At 34.3% G+C, this 17,409-nt stretch overlaps 1 protein-coding gene across 1 annotated transcript in view; it reads left to right on the top strand.

Moving 5' to 3' along the window:
- Positions 1–17,409, top strand: part of AK9 (adenylate kinase 9) — a 190,930-nt gene that overhangs the window by 39,294 nt on the left and 134,227 nt on the right. Inside the window, 3 exon segments of the mRNA XM_049772605.1 lie at positions 631–772; positions 6,754–6,843; positions 6,934–7,008. Of these exon segments, the coding sequence (XP_049628562.1) occupies positions 631–772; positions 6,754–6,843; positions 6,934–7,008 (307 nt within the window).

Raw genomic sequence — 17,409 nt, 5'->3', positions numbered from 1 at the left:
AAAAAAAAAAAAAGAATTGAGACATTATCATTAACATTTTAACATGTGACTAGGATGGAGGAAAATGCATTCTCAAATATTGCTGCTCAGAGTAGAAGTGTTAGGACAACTGAAAACAAGAGCTTAAAATATACATCTCATTTTAATTGTAGTTTGTGAATTAAAAAATTGAATTTTGTTTAGTGGGCTACACCAGTACTCAGAGCTTCTCAGGGGCTATTAACAACTCATTGGTAAGGGTTCACTCCAAGTGGTAAAAAGCATGAAATTCAGCCCTCTCTGGCCCCATTTTATGAAAGTTTGCAAATTATCTATATAATTATATTTATAGCCTAGTTTGCAATATCAAAAGAATATATGCCTTAATAAATATTATAAGTATTTTCTTAAATAAATAATAATATATTCAACTAATATAATACTGTGCAACTAGGTTGGAAATATATTACAGAGGATAGGGTGTTTGCCTTCTATGTGGCAGACCCAGGTTCAATTTTTAGCTCAGGTAATGATACCTGAGCTCAGAGCCAAGAGTAAGTCCTGGCCACCACCAGGAATAGTCCAAAGACAAACAAAAAAATGATACCTAGTATTTATGGTAACTCATGTTTTCTCAAATATTCCTTACAGGTAGTTGACTACAACCAACTTGTTCAACCATGTTTTGATAAAGCCCGGGAAATGTTAATAAACCAGGCAATAAATGAAATCACAGAAAAAGCTATTGCTGATGTGAAAGAAAGGCTTACTGAGCAACTAGAAGACAAAAAAGGTAAACTATCTTTTTATGTAGATTTTGTTGTTAAGTTCACAATAAAGCTTGACTACCTGAAGACAAGGTAGTTTGCTCATCTCAATATATCTGAACCCCCTCACATTTTGAAGAAATAAATATGTGTAAGCCTGGTTAATAGAGAGGAGTTCAATTGAATATATCTAAGAAGTAACCTACAAATGTGTATTACTTCTCAGTGTCCACTTGATGGCAAACACTAAGCAAAATATATGCTTTTTTTCCTTTTGGATTTTAGACCACAGCCAGTTGTGTTCAAGGCTTTCTCCTGGTTCTGTACTCTGAGATCACTCCTGGCTGAACCCTGAGCACCATATATAGTGCCAGGGGATTGAACCTGGATCCTCAAATGTGCACTACCCACTGTAGTATCACTTTGGCCCCAGATTTTGTGCTTTTGTCTCTATTCCTGATGGTTTCAGTGCTGGCTCTTTTGATGTTCTTGTCATTCTCTTAGGTTTCTATATAAATTGTAAATGAAATATTTCTATTGATAAATATTGATTTTAAATTCAAAAGATTACAAGGCAGTGAAAAGTGGAAGAAACATTAATGATCATTTAACACAGTTCTCTAACTTGACAGGTGAGAAACTGGATACACAGAAGGTTTGAGGTTCTCTGGACATCTATTTAACTGGCCTTACTTGAGGTTTGAATATCATTTACAAAGTCACAGTATTATTTTTTCTGATGGTTCACTTATCATACTGTTTTAAGATAGACACAAGTGTATGCGAGTGGGGGTTGGAGGTGGGTTTTTCTCTCTTCTTTTCAGGATGAAATAAAGTTATCAATTCATGGCTATATTCTCAAATTTGATAATAAGTGTTTGACTATGACTGGCACCTTTTTAACCAACAATATTAAAAATATAAAAGTAATTTAATTTAAACATACTTTGTTAATGAAATATGCTCAGTGCTGTACTTACTATGCACTACATGAAATTTTTCTAAAAGTGGACCCAATATTTGAAATTAACAACAATGATTTTAACCTAGCTTCAGTTACCACTATTTGGATTTCCTCAAATTTGTGGTAGTGTACTGTCTCTCAACAGAGCCATAATTGCCTCAATGGAAATGTTCTTTTCCAAATCAATTTTTTCTCATTACAAAAGTTATAACAGATTATATATGTTGAGCATTGATCATGTGTTGTCTTGGTGTTCTGATAAATATATTGCATACGTTATCATAAGTGATGTTCATGGTCGGTCTGAGAAAAAAATTTGTTTCACTTTTGGTAGATAAAGAAAATAAGGAAGCAATAGAGATAGCACGGGGTCTAAGGCACTTGCTTTGCTGCCTGATTCAAATCCTTGGCATAACATATGGTTTTCCAAACAATGAATAACCCCTAATCCTACTAGATGTGACACCCCCCCAACCAAAACAAAACAAAACAAAAAGGCTAGAAGGGATGCCTGTCCACAATTTTCTACCAGCAAGTGATTTTATTCAAACTGATGTCTGTAGTATGGTTCACTGTGTCTCTCAAGGGATCACAGAAAACTGCAAAAGGCAGATAGAACAAAGATTGAGTCATACTTAGTCCGAGAAATATACACTGTGAAGTATTTGATGAATTCATAGAATGAGGGAATAGTACAGTGAGTAAAGCACTTGCTTTGCACATGGCCAGCTGGTTCAATTATAGTACTCCATATGTTCTCCCAAGCCCAGACAAGAGTTACCATATTTTCCGACGTATAAGACGACTCTTGAAACAAACAAAAAAAATCAACCGAAAATCGGGGGTCGTCTTATATGCCGAGTATATCCCGAAAAATGTTTCAATATGCAGCTAAACGAAAATTGTCTGAATATTGCCACAAAACAAATTTTCCAACTCGATCCTGCACCAGTCACTGCAAGGCTGCTGGGACCGCCTATCTAACTCAGCCAATCCAAGCAGGCTTTTTATGCATGCAAATTAGACAATGTTCTGGACCCAAATCTACACTGTAAAAAACCTGCTCAGATTGGCCAGAGTCAGAGAGGAAGTCTATGACAGTAGAACCTTTGGACCTTTGCTTGTTGTGATTGGCTCACTGTGATACACGAGCACAGGAACACATGCAGCACAGGAACGTTCTGTCTGATACAGCGAACATAGGCCTAAACCTATGTTTTAACTGCAAAATTAGGGGGTCGTCTTATACGCTGGCAAATACGATATATCTAAGCACAAAACCAGAAGTAATTTTAGACATCCCTACCAAAAAAGTTAATAATATATAATATATATTTTATTATTTTTTAGTTTGTTGGATGCCTTATATGTTGGATAATAGCACTCTTTCTTCCTATGTGATGTGTTCATTTTAGCCATATTTTCTTATGCAGTATAGAAAGATTTTATTCCATTTGTATTGTATTCCCATTTGTTTAAATTGCTAATAGGATCAGATCATTGAAAACACCATTAAAGTCAATGTCATGGAAAATTTTTCACGTATGATTTCATATAGTTTCTGGATTTGGGTTTAATCATTGTGGTCCTTAATCTCTTTTAAATTAACTTTATATATGGTGTGAGATATGGGTCTAATTTTATTTTTTAAATGTGGATATCCAGTTTTCTCAACACTATTGATTTGAAGAGGTTTGTCTTGTCCCACTCAATGTATCTAGCTTTTTGTTGTAAGTTAACGGTTACCTGAGAGGTTATTTCTGGTCTATCACTTATTTTCCATTACTCTAAAAGTCTGTTTTTTCAAAAGCCAGTGAGATAGTACAGTAGGTAATGTGCTTACCTTATCAAGTTGTATCCCCAGCATTCTATATGGTCATCCGAGCAAAACCAGGAGTTATCCCTATGTACAAAGCCAGGAGTAATCTCCGAGTATCTCCTGCTATGACCCTCAAACAAAACAAAACAAAAAACAAATAAAATTTTATTTTTTATATTTGATTTAATGGTTTGATTGCTTTAAAGTTTAATTTGAAATCAGATACTTCAAACCCTTCCATCTTCTTTATTTTTCCTCATAACTGCCTTCACTATTTGGTAATCTATATAATTCCATGCATACCTAAATAATTAAACTTTGATAAGTATTGCATTTAATCTATATAATGCTATGAGTACATAATTTTAACCTTACTAACTCTTCTAATCCATGAACATAGAACTTGCATCATCTTCTATTTCTTTTAATAGGACTTATAGTTTTCATTGTAGAAATAAATTATTAGATTTATTTCTAAGTACTTGATATTTTAGAGCACAGTTGTAAATGCTTTTTATTTTTTCATTGTTTGCATATAAAATTACAACAGATATATATGTGTTGATTTTGTAGCTTATGACTTATCTGTATTTATTGCTTCCTTGTCAGTGGAATCTTTAGGGATTTCTATGCATATTATAATTTAATCTACAAACAGAGATAATTTAACTTCTTTTACAATTTGATTCTTTTAATTTTACCTTATGTCTAATTACTATTGCTGGACTTCCAATGCTACATGGTAAAAGTCAATATATTCAACTTCTGCCTGATCTTAGAGGGAAGGCTTTCAGATTTTCACCTTTGAAAATGATGATAGCTCTGGGTTTGCGATAATCAGCTTTTCTATATTCCTTCAATCCTTGTTTGGTTGAAATATTTTATTATCATTAATGGTTGTTGAATCATATATGAAGAATTCTGTGCATCTATTGACAAGATCATCTGGTTTTATCTTTCTTTTTCAACTATCAGCTTTGTTGATAGCTATTCATTATCAGTTTTCATATACTGATGCATCTTGTATCCTTGAAATAGATACCACTTGATAGTGGTGTATGATTGTTTGATGTGTTCTTGAATTTGCTTCACTAAGATTATGTTGAGGATCTTTGCATTTATTTTATAAGGAATATTGGTCTATATTTTTATAAATGGTGAGCAACTGTACCAATAACATTTACTAAGTTAACTATTATTTTACTGAATATTTGAAGTGGCATGTTTATTTTCAAATTCTTCTGATAGTTTCACATTGATTCATTGGTGTATATATGTCAACCTCTGATCTTTGTAATATATTGATCTATTAAAATTATATTACAGCATTTAATACAAAAATGTAGGTAGATTTTTTTTCTTTTGTTCTGTTTTGTTATTTTATCTGTCTCTCTGTTTAACTGATACCCTAAAATAAATGGTACCCAGGAGGCCCAATGGCCTTATTGGTGAGTCTCCACCAACCAGTCTAGAAGATGAATGTAAAGTCCCAAAGATGTAATGCTGCTTTGGTTCTTCTATACTTGTGATTATTTGAACTAGGCAGTGCTTATAAGGAAAATCTGTGGTCCCAGGAACCAAACCCAGATGCTAGACATGCACCCTAATTCTTCTTATGTCCCCAAATGTTTTATTACACACCTTTGTGATTCAAGTTATTCCTCAGAATTTTTGTTTTAAAATTTTTTTTAATTATTCATCTACTTACTTCTGAAATAAGTGTTTACTGTTTGCCAGACACTGTGCTATGTTTTAAGGAACTTGTAGCACTTTTATCAGGTTTTATATCACATCCTAATGGGAGGATTGTATTAACATATAATAGTTTATGAAGAATTTATATTTTTACTTTTAAATCTCATTAAGAAAACTAATATTCACTCAGTGAATCTATTTTTTTAACATTTTGTAGCTTTTATCATATACTTTCTAACAACCAACCCCTATTCTTTTTATTTATTTATTTACTAAACTTTATTCAGTCTTATTGTACTATTCTTTTTTTTTTTTTTTTTTTTTGGTTTTTTGGGCTACACCTGTTTGATGCTCAGGCATTACCCCTGGCTTGGGGGAACCACATGGGATGCCGGGGGATCGAACCAAGGTAGCATTTGCAAGGCAGACACCTTACCTCTAGCGCCACCTCACCGGCCCTATTGTACTATTCTTACCATGTGTTTTCCCTGTTGATTATTTGTATAGGATTTTTTTCGTACCAAAAGTGTGTGATTATTTTATTATATTATTTCTTGCTTTATTTGACAGGTCTTTTATCACAGGTCTTTCTATTCACATTATATATAAATTGGGAGACTTTCCATCATGTGTCTGCTATATTTTGAGGGGAGGGGCATACTCAGAGATACGTGGGACTTTCTTCTAGCCCTGTACTCAGAGATCATTCCTGGCAGGAGACCATATGAGATACCAGGGATTGAACATGGGTCAGCAATTTGCAAGGCAATTGCTCTACCTGCTGTACTCAGTCCCATGTCCTTGCTATTTTAATGGTGAGGAAATTAACAGTTTTTACTTAGGCAGGTGTCCCAGCTAATCTCCACATCTCAGCACTAAAGCAGAAAAGCATCCTCAGCCCCTTGCTGAACCTCTGGCCAGACTGAGACTCACTTGAAAGGGTCCCCATAGATCCCCTGCCATATATACCAAAAACATTTTCAAATTTTACATATTTATGTATGTATTTAAATGTGTGTTTACATATTTGTGTGTCTACATATTTATGTAAACACATATGCGCACATATGATAACTCTTGGATTACTCCTGGCAGGCTCCAGGGACCTTATATAGTGCCTAGGATCAAACTTGGGTTCACTACAGGCAAGGTAAGCTCCTAACACACTGATTACTATCTCTCCAACGCCATACAATATTTTTTAAGAAAATATTTTTGTAGAGTATTCTTTTATTTTTACTAGAGAAAATTATATAATACAGAGGCTAGCAAATAACATGAAGTAGACTGCCTATGTATCATAACTTTCCAACTAGTGTTGACATTTATCTCTCTTAATCCTTGCCACAATGCTTTGTTTTGATAATCATTATTTGTGCCTAGTAGAAATTAAAACAGGTCAATATAATAACTTACTGAAATAACAGGCTGACTGACTAAATCTCATAAGCACAAGATTGAATCCCTATACCTGTTTTCCTATTCTCAACTGCTTTTTCTAACAGCCAATTATTGTTTTTCATCCCTAGCAGTTGCTAAAAAAGAATCTGAAATGAAAATGAACGTCCTAGATTTCCCAGCCAGAAGCGGAGAAGAATTACAAACTTCACTTAGCAACGGTAATAAAATAAATTGTCAATGTTTTTTTCCAGATATTATCTTATGTAAATATATTAGCATTTAAAGCAAATATTGTTCTTTTATTGCAGTTTTAAATGATCCATCCCAAAATGATGCAGTGGTGAATGAAGACAAAATATCAGAAACTGACTTTGATGAAGCTGGTAAAAATTTTCAATGTTAACAACATGAACTGATAAACATGTGCTTGTTTTATTTTTATATTTTTATTCATTTTATATTTCTTCATACTTATTTTGTTCCTTAGAATGCAAAAAGGGAGGGCGATTTCAGGAGAAAATAATGTTGCTTCTCTCTTTCATATTTAAGTTTAACAGCTACAGAACAAAATAGACTTACTGAATAAAATAAAACAAACATAGAGACCTGTGCATCTAAAATAATTAGAATCTCCATATCCATTTTAGGGAGTAAGTTTCCAAACATAATAGCCAAACTTCTTTCAGAGTATAAAGCAAGATATTTAGAATAAATATTGTCATTTACCCTTATAAATTTTTCCATTTAAAGTTTCAGAATATAAAGTATAAATGGATTTTACCTTTTATTCATAATGTGACTTCTTTGACAGTCATCTTAAAATATTATAAAATTTCTCTATTTAAGGTGATATTTTAACTCATTTATTCTGTTTTTTTTTCAAGTGCTGCTTATTTATCTATTGATGTTATCAAATTATTTTGAGACTATATTAGGGATTAAACTCTACCACAAGTGCATAACCCTGGCCCAATCAAATTGTTTTTTGAGTTATTTTTTTAAGTTACTCTGCTTTATAATTTTACAATAATGTTAATTGTTGGGTTTCTGTAAACAGCATTGCAAGACCACACTCTTTAACAAAGTATCTATTTCCTTCTACTATTGTCCAGACTCCCATCTCAGCCCCCAACGCCTTGTTTGCACACACCTCCCATGTTTCAATACCATGATTACTTTCATTCTGTAAATCAGTTTTTAGTTTCTGTGATTTTGATCATCTGTTATTCCCTTACTGTGTTTCATTATATCCCACATATGAGAGAGATAATTCTGCATCTTTCTAACTGACTCAATTTGGCATGATACTCTCTAAGTACAGTCACATAGCATAAATTGTATGATTTTTTTTTACTTTTTTTATAGCTGAGTAATATTCCATTGTGTATATGTAACCAGTTTCTTTATCCACTCATCTTACATTTAGTTGTTTTATTTTTCTTCAGATTATGGATGTTGTGAATAGTGCTGCAATAAGCATAGATAAGAATGCAAATATTCTTTCTGAATAGAGAGATGTTGGGCCCTTGGAGTAGATGCCCAGAGTTGGATTTCTGAGTCATATGAAAACTCAAGTCTTTGTTTTTAGAGAAGTGTTTATAGAGTTTTCTAAAAAGGTTGAACCCATCAACATTCTCACCAGCAGTGGATGAATGTTCCTTTTTCTCCACAGCCACACCAACAAAGGCTAATCTCACTAGTATGAATAGTAGTCTCATCTGTATACTTTTTGTCTTATTTTAGTTTGGTTCCTGGGCCACATGTAGCATTACTCAGGACTTGCTCCTGATTCTGTACTGAGGTATCACTCTTGTTAGGCTTAGGAGATCATATTAGCATGCCAGTCATTAAACTCACTGTACTATGACTCTGGACCCATGTATGCCTATTTTAAAATATGTTTCTGTTTACTCTTCTTCCCATTTCTATGGGTTAATTTTTTTTTTAATTTTACCACCGCCTTTATGTGTCTGGATAGCTTTACATATCTGGATAACTTTAACAAATCTTGTTAACAGTTCATCAAATACGAGTTAGGTAAATATTTTCCCCAATCTGTAAATTGGCTTTCTACATGGAGTGATCATTTCTTTTATAGTGAAAGAGCTTCTGAAACTGATGTCTCTTCTGTTTATCTTTGTTTCCATTTGACCAATATTGAATCATTGAAGACAACGCTAGATTCAATGTCATAGAATCTCTGCCTATTATTTCATCAATATATTTTATGGATTTAGGTCTGATATTGAGACCTTTAATCTATTTGTAATTGTTTTGTGTGTGTGATATAATATTATGGTTTGGGATAATTCTTTTACATGTGATTTACCAGTTTTCTCAACACCATATTTTGAAGAGCATTTCCTTGCTTCATTTCATTCACTTAGTTCCTTTGTCAAAGAGTAACAGTCCCTAGTGTTTCTAGTTCTATTCTGTTGATCTGAGAGTTTTTTCTTTATTCCAGTACCACATTGTCTTCTTTATTATAGTTTTATAATATAGCTTAATGTTGAAAAAATAAAAGCCTCCCATCTATTTTCCTATAATCATTTTGGCAATTAGTAGGTTTATTACTTAATCTAAATTTAAACAGCATTTAACTTATGGAGTTTTTTTTAATATCATGTGTATTTTATAGAGACTGTTGAATCTGTAGTTTTTTTTGTTAGGATTTTTATTTTGTCTATGTTAATCTACTCAATCCATGAACAGGTATGTGTTACCATTTTCTGTGCCTTATTTCTTTTACTAGTTAGTTATAGTTTTCTTTGTATATGTTTTTTCACCTCTTTTGTTAAGATGGTTTCCAAATAATTTATATTTTAGAGGAAACTATGAATGGGATTAAAAAAAATTCTTTCTCGGGGCCGGAGAGATAGCATGGAGGTAAGGCATTTGCTTTGCATGCAGAAGGTCGATGAATCCTGGCATCCCATATGGTCCCCTGAGCCTGCCAGGAGCAATTTCTGAGCATAGAGCCAGGAGTAACCCCTGAGCGCTGCCGGGGTGACCCAAAAACAAAAACAAAATTCTTTCTCTTTTACTACATATTTTGTGTATAGGAATGCCCCAACAAACATGTTTGTAATCATGTTGCTCAAAGATATCATTATGAAAGTGAAAAAAAGGTATGCTATACATTTATGCATGTTGATTTTGTAGCCTGCTACATTACTGTATTATTTTTATTGTTTGTAAGACTTTTACAGTAGAGTTTTAGAATTTTTGAGTATAGTATAATATCATCTACAATAAATAATTTGATTTTTTCTTTTTCTAAATTAGATGCCCTTAATATATTTTTAAATATTTAATACTTTTTGTTGATACAATGTATTATATTAATTTATTTTTATATGTTGACCATCTTTCATTCCCGTAAAAAATTTCACTTGAATATAGAATAATATCCTTTTACTACATGGTTTTACATGGTCTATGATCTCTTACATGTTTTACTGGATATATACTTAAAATACTTCTATAGGTTATTTTGTTATATAATATGTAGCTAATTTTTTGTTTCTTCTGATTTAGAGACATATGTATTCTCTAATTAAATCTAGTAGAAATTAAACTGAACATTGTCAAAAACTTATATATGACATCCCTTTTCCCTCAACACACAAACACACACACACACACACACACACATACTTCACAGGAGGACTCTGTCCTTCAGATATTTAAATTGGAACTCTTGGTGTTAGAGTAGGGATGTGGCTCAGTGGCAAAACACAACCTATATATATCAAGTTGTGTGTTTAGTCCTTAAACAGTTTTTAAAATGGCCATTAAGTAGTATCTGGAAGTCCCATCTCTGTTCCTTCAGATCTTTCAAATCATCTATTCCCTCTTGAGAAAGGCAGTCCAAGATAGAGGCAAGAGTATCTCTTTCACTTTGGAGCAATATCAACCCTGCCAGTTTGACCAGGTGCAAAGGATCCAGGTCTTAAGATAAAACCATCTTTACCTCTTGGATTTAGAAAAAGAAAAAGATTTTTTTAATTTAGTTTTTCTGCCATTGTGTAAAATTGACATTTCACTTGGTTAATTATAGGGCAAGTCATTTTTACTGCTTATAAATGTGTTTTGTTATTAGGGTTGTTACTTTATTTATTTATTTTTTTTTTTTTACTGGTGGCATGAATCCTGAATCCCTGAGCTTATATAATTATCTTCTTTGAAAATTGCCTAAAATTTTACATACTGTGGACACCTAGGTGTTAACAATGTTTTATTAAAAGATAAAAGGAGACAAAACCCTGCAGGGAGGGAGGGAGGCTGGCTAGAGAGAAGAGAGGAAGAAAGAGCCCTGCATAGCTAGAGCTGCTCGCTGAGGGGACTGGCACAAGAGGGAGGACGGGGCTGGCTGGAACCGCTGCAGGGAGGCGCTGAGCACAAAGTTGACTGAGGGAAAGTCTGAGTGAGGGAAAATCTGAGGGAGCATCTGAGGGAAGGTCTGAGGGAAGATATTGAGGGGAAGGTCTGAGGAGAAGGTCTGAGGGAAGATCTGAGGCTGGAAGGGCTGAGGGAAGATCTGAAGGAAGAAGGTCTGAGAGAAAATTTGAGGGAAGGTCTGAGGAGAAGGTCTGACTGAGGGAAGAGGAGACTGAGGAGAATTTCTGAGGGAAGGTCTGAGGGAAGATCTGAGGCTTGAAGGTTTGAGATTTCTGACTGAGGAGAAGGTCTGAGGGGAGGTCTGACTGAGGGAAAATCTGATGGAAGATCTGAGGTTTGAAGGTCTGACTGAGGGAAGAAGGTCTGAGGAAAATTTTTGAGGGAAGATCTGAGACTTGAAGGTCTGAGGAAAGAAGGAGAAGAAGAAGAGAAGGAGAAGGAGGAAGATGAAGAAGAGGAGGAGAGGAGGAGGAGGAAGAAGAGAAGAAGAAGAAGAAGAAAAAGAAGAAGAAGAAGAAGAAGAGGAGGAGGAGGAGGAGGAGGAGAAGAGGAGGAGGAGCTGCATGCATCTCGCCTCATGCAGGTCTTGAAGGATGGCCAAGAGGTTGCGCAGTGAGGATGAGGATGATGATCTTCAATATGCTGATCATGATTATGAAGTACCACAGCAAAAAAGAATTGAAAAAAAAACTCTGGAACAGAGTAAAATGGACAAGAGATGAGGATGATAAATTAAAGAAATTGGTTGAACAACATGGAACTGATGATTGGACTCTACTTGTTAGTCATCTTCAAAATTGTTCTGATTTTCAGTGCCATTGATGGCAGAAAGTTTTAAACCCAGAATTGACAAAGGGTGCCTGGACTAAAGAAGATCTGAGGGTTATTGAATTAGTTCAAAAACATGGGCCAAAAAGATAGTCTTTAATTGCAAAGCACTTAAAAGGAAGAATAGGCAAGCAGTGTAGAGAAAGATGGCATAATCACCTGAATCCTGAAGTAAAGAAGTCCTCTTGGACAGAAGAAGAGGACAGGATTATCTATGAAGCACATAAGCAGTTGGGAAATGGTTGGGCAGAAATTGCCAAACTACTTCCTGGAAGGACTGATAATTCAATCAAAAATCACTGGAATTCTACTAAAAGTGGAACAGGAAGGTTACTTACAAGATGGAATAAAATCAGAACGATCTTCAGCTAAACTTCAACACAAACCTTGTGCAACTATGGACCATTTGCAAACCCAGAATTAGTTTTACATACCTGTTCATGGAAATACATGACAATAGGTGCAACTTGACTCCAGAAAAACATGATATAAATTCAACCAGCAAAACAAATACATATTTAATAAAAAGAAACCAAACCCAAACACTTCCAAAGTTGTCACATTGGAAAAGACTTTTCAGTCGAATTGTGAATGGGAAACAGTAGTTTATGGGAAGACAGAAGACCAGCTTATCATGACTGAACAAGCAAGAAGATACTTGAGTACTTACACAGCTTCCAACAGCACTTCAAGAGCTCTAATATTATAACTTATTAAAACTGGTGAAATGCCCCTACTCCCTTAGTATATATTTAATGCCAAATTAGGTTGCAATGAAATATTTGTGAATTAATTATTTTTAAAGTTTTAATACAACCCTGAAATAGTTTGTGTCTTTTTCACTCTGGGCATTTGAAACAGACACTTAAGTAAGGGATAGGCAAGTTCATAGCTTATCTTTTAAGATATAAAAATTTTTAAAAATAGATTTTAAAGAACAGGATGATAAAATCATTAGAATTTTATGGTATTCTAAAAGTAAATTTTCATGCTTTCTTTAGAAGATATTTATGTTGCTACAGTCTGTTGCTACAGTTTTATTGATAGCTTTATCAGTATACATGATTTCTGAAATTAGTCTACGTATGTGAAAGCCACACATGGTTTTATGAAGTACATTTGCCTACATGCTGATTCACTTAGGCTACATTTACCAAGAAACATATTTTAAAGTAAGGGTGGAAGTTGCACTACTAATTTTTGGTATTTTTCAAAAACATTAAAAGTAACTACAGTGTTAAATGTATTTATTTAAGCATAGTACTAAAAATAAAGTGAAAAAGATTTTTTTTATTAGAAAAAGAGTCAGTATTTTTATAAGTCTCAGAAGAGCTGAGAGTTTTGTTGAATGTATTGTACAGTATTTAGGAACAGGAAAGCTTTATAAATTGGAAAGAAGTCTGTTTTTATAATTTATTTTCATTTTTAAATCTTAATTATAGATATTTATACCTAGACAGGGTTTCTAGAAGCCAATGTGTCCTGTTATTACAACTAACATAGTATAGAGCAATTTTGACTTTTAAGTATGAAACAATAGTAAGTTATAGCTGCAATGAATACAGAAATCTATACTGTATGTCACATACTTCTACCTAAATATTGCACTATACCCTTTAAATCATGTTGGTTAAAAAAAAAGGAAAAAAAAGATAAAAAAATAAAAGGAAACCAAAAAAACAGATTTTATTTTCAAATGTAACAAGGCCTTAATTATTCTTGTTTTGTAAGTTTGCTTAATATTTTGCCATTTTAACACATTTGTTAATAAATGGCATAATAAGGTGAAAGCTATGGTAGCATACCAAATTTTATTTTTATTTTAAAAACTATATTGAGGATTTTAACCAAATGTCATTGTAAGGGGCTGCAGCCTGACCATTGGCAGTGGCTTTTGAATCTCCAAGTCCACCCAAACGCCTGAATCTTACAGATGAGGACTTAAATAAAAAGTTAATGGTTTAGCAATGGAAATCAAGGAGTCACTAGCCTCTGAAATTACGTAACTATAGATGAAAAATTCAACCAACTTAAAGAACTCTTTCAGACTATATGATAATCCATACAAATGGACTGAAGGAACTAAAAAGCATGTTAGCAAGCCAGAATAGTAGAATTACACAGGTGGAGAATCACATAGATGAACTTGGAGACAAATTACAAATCAGCAGGAATAAAGAAGTCAAAAAAGAAAGGAGAGACAAAACCCTGGAAGAAAATATAAGGTACTTAGTGATCAAAGACAGGAGAAATAATCTCTGAATTATAGGGATTCCTTAAGGGGAAGAAAATGGGAAAGGAGAAGAAAAAGTAGTGAAGGAAATAATAGCAGAGAACTTCTCCACCCTTGGGAAAGAGGTTTTTCTACAAATCCAAGAAGCAAAAAGTGCCAAACAAAAGAGACCATAACAGAACAACATCAAGACATTTAGTAATCCAAATGAAAAAAACAAAGAGTGAGATCGACTCTTTAAAGAAGTAATGGAGAAAAAAAAACCTCAAATAAAAAGGAAACAATATAAGAATCAAACCAGATCTTCCATTTGAAACAATCCAGGCAAGAAAATAGTGGAATGACATATTCAAACTACTGAATAAAAGAAATCTTCAACTTAGATTCCACTATCCAGCAAAACTCTCATTTACATGGTAGGGAGGTTAAAAACATTCTCAGACCAAAAAAAAAAAAAAAAAAAAGAAGAAGAAAGAAAGAAAGAAAACCACCTCACAATATTTGTGCCAACCAAACCAACCCTAAATGAGCTACTCAAAGAGCAATTACACAAACCAAATCCCTAATTGTAACAACAACTTTACAAAATATAATGGCACAACAGCCCTTTCTGTCAATAGTTTCTTTAAATGTCAATTGATTAAACTTTCCCATCAATAATGAAACAGCTGCTTAATTTGAGTATGTGTCCAATCAACTGATCTTTATAGATAGCTATAATAATGTTCTAATCTTTTATCCACAGAAATGGGTGTAGAATATGTTTGAAAGCCATGGACTCCCATACAGTGCATGCTAGAAGTAGTTTTATTTTATTTTATTTTATTTGGGGGGGGGGTCACATCCGGCAGCACTCAGGGGTTACTCTTGGCTCTATGCTCAGAAATCGCTCCAGGAAGGCTCAGGGGGCCATATGGGATGCTGGGATTTGAATCACTGTCCTTCTGGATGCAAGGCAAACGCCCTCCCTCCATGCTATCTCTCCAGCCCTCTATAAGTAGTTTTAATGACTTAATTTTACTATGGTTACAATAACTCCTTGATTTTTTTGTCCACAGTGGTACTTGTATATATAAATTGGTCACCCCAATTCCACATTGCAATGCTATACTATATTTGACTGAGAAGATAGGACTCATTATGATACTGTCATGACAAAAATTCTAATCTATTCATTTTCTACTTGGTGATGCCTGCTAATATAATTTAATGTTTATGTCCACAGATAGCAATGGAATATGCAACTCTATGCCATGAACTCCTGTTACAGAGCTCATTCATTGAATATGTTATTGTAATCTGTTTCCAATTGTAGGTAATTTACCATTATACAATAATGCTCATAATTTTAGATTGCTTTTAAGAAAGGATAATGGATGCTCAAGACCCACTAAACAATATTTGATGGTATAGACTCCTCTTAGTGCTCATTACCATATCACTTAGTTTTCTAGACTTGAAAATTATGATTGTTTTTAAGAATGCTTTATATACAATCTAACCCACAAAGCATTTCTTCAGTAAAGTTTACCCTCACAATCATGATTGGCCTAAAAAATGGAAAACCTTTCCATCTGACTTGCCAGCTTTATATTTTTTAAGCATTCTGTCCCATTTCACCTGGGTCAGCTTTTCAACTGTAACCCATGGATTGATCCTCAGTGTCTGTCTATGTGGATGCATGAGTGTATGTGTTGGCCATCTCAGTGTCTGTCTAATGTCCACCTGTAATATAAATAATGTCTCTGTTGTATATTGTTCTTCCCCTGTCATATATAAACCCTTTCCCCCCTTTGCTTACCACCTTAATAATTCTTTTCTAGCCTCTTCACTTTCTCACCCTATTATGTCCCCTCATGTAATCCTTTCACCCTCAGTTCTTAACTCTTCATGAAGCAAAACATTCTCCTGAACCCAGCCAGCTGGCAAATAGCACCCAAAGTGAAAAGATAGACTCTCAGCCTGAGAAGAAGCTGATACTTTGCTGCTACTGATTTGCTCTTGGTGATCCCTTTTTCCCCACCTCACTGTGGACTTTTGCTTGCTACCAGGTTCGGTTTCTGTGAAGCCCCGGGCTCGAGGACATTTCCTGACATGTAATTGTTGAGAGCCATTTTTAGACTTCATAAGACCAAAAATCAGGTTGAATCTATGCTTCAGATTCCCCTCCCCCAAGACTATTTTAAAAGACTTAAAGGGGATATATATATGTATATATATATATACACGTATATATACATATATATGTATCCTTTAAATATTTCTTTAGATATATTTTCTTAATAGGTATAACCCTATGAATATCTTCTTATGTAGCGGCAATTTTCCCATTTTATAAAATTCTGTTTAGTAGGAAATTCTAGTAGATACGTTTCTTTAGTGTTTAGAGTTTATGTTAGAAATAGGTTATGGGGCTTGTTGGGCTTGTTACCTCTGCTCCCATATGTAAAAGTAATACCTTGTAGCATTGTTCCTTTTTGCATAGGCACATTAAAATGGGGAGATCTTATGTTTGCAAATAAGTTCTTACTTAATAGAGATAGGAACACATAAATTTTATACTGCAGTGGGGCATTACCTCCTGAACACTTGTAATAGTTACTTGGCTTAGGCTTCAAAAGATCAGACATTGACCATTCACTCCTGAACCTTGGATAGTGTCTATGAAAGACAGTGGTTCTAATCTTGGCTCACATGATCCCCCAAGCCTGCCAGAAGCAATTTCTGAGTGCAGAGCCACGAGTAACCCCAAAGTGCCATCAGGTGTGACCCAAAAACAAACGAAAAGAAGATTTAAAAAAATCCAATTCACATTAGTGTCACACAAACTCAGATACCTTGGAGTCAACTTAACTAAAGCGGTGAAAACATAGAAAACTACAAGAGGGGCCCAAACCCGACAGCCAAAAAGATGCCATCAAACATTATCTCCAGGGCTCAAACCTGACAGTCAAGAAGATGCCATCCAACATAATCTTCAGGGCCCAAACCTGGTGGACTGGTCCCACCCAATAAGGTGGTACTGATCTCTGCTGTGTTTTGAGGCACAAGAGAGCCATTATAAAGGACTGCTGAAAAAAAAAAAAAGAAAGAAAACTACAAGGGGCCAGATCAGTGGTGCAAACAATAGGGAGTTTGCCTTTCATGCACTAACTTAGGAAGGACAGCGGTTTGATACCTCAGTGTCCTATATAGTCCCCCAAGCCAGGAGCAATATCTGAGCTAGAAGTAACCCCTGAGCATCACTGGGTGTGCCCCCCAAAATAAAATAAAAAAGAAGACTACAAAACTCTGCTTCAGGAAATAAAAGAGGACACAAGTA

Source organism: Suncus etruscus, chromosome 4, assembly GCF_024139225.1.
Source record: "Suncus etruscus isolate mSunEtr1 chromosome 4, mSunEtr1.pri.cur, whole genome shotgun sequence".
Classification (NCBI taxonomy): Eukaryota; Metazoa; Chordata; class Mammalia; order Eulipotyphla; family Soricidae; genus Suncus; species Suncus etruscus.
This window is presented reverse-complemented; position numbering and strand designations above follow the sequence as displayed.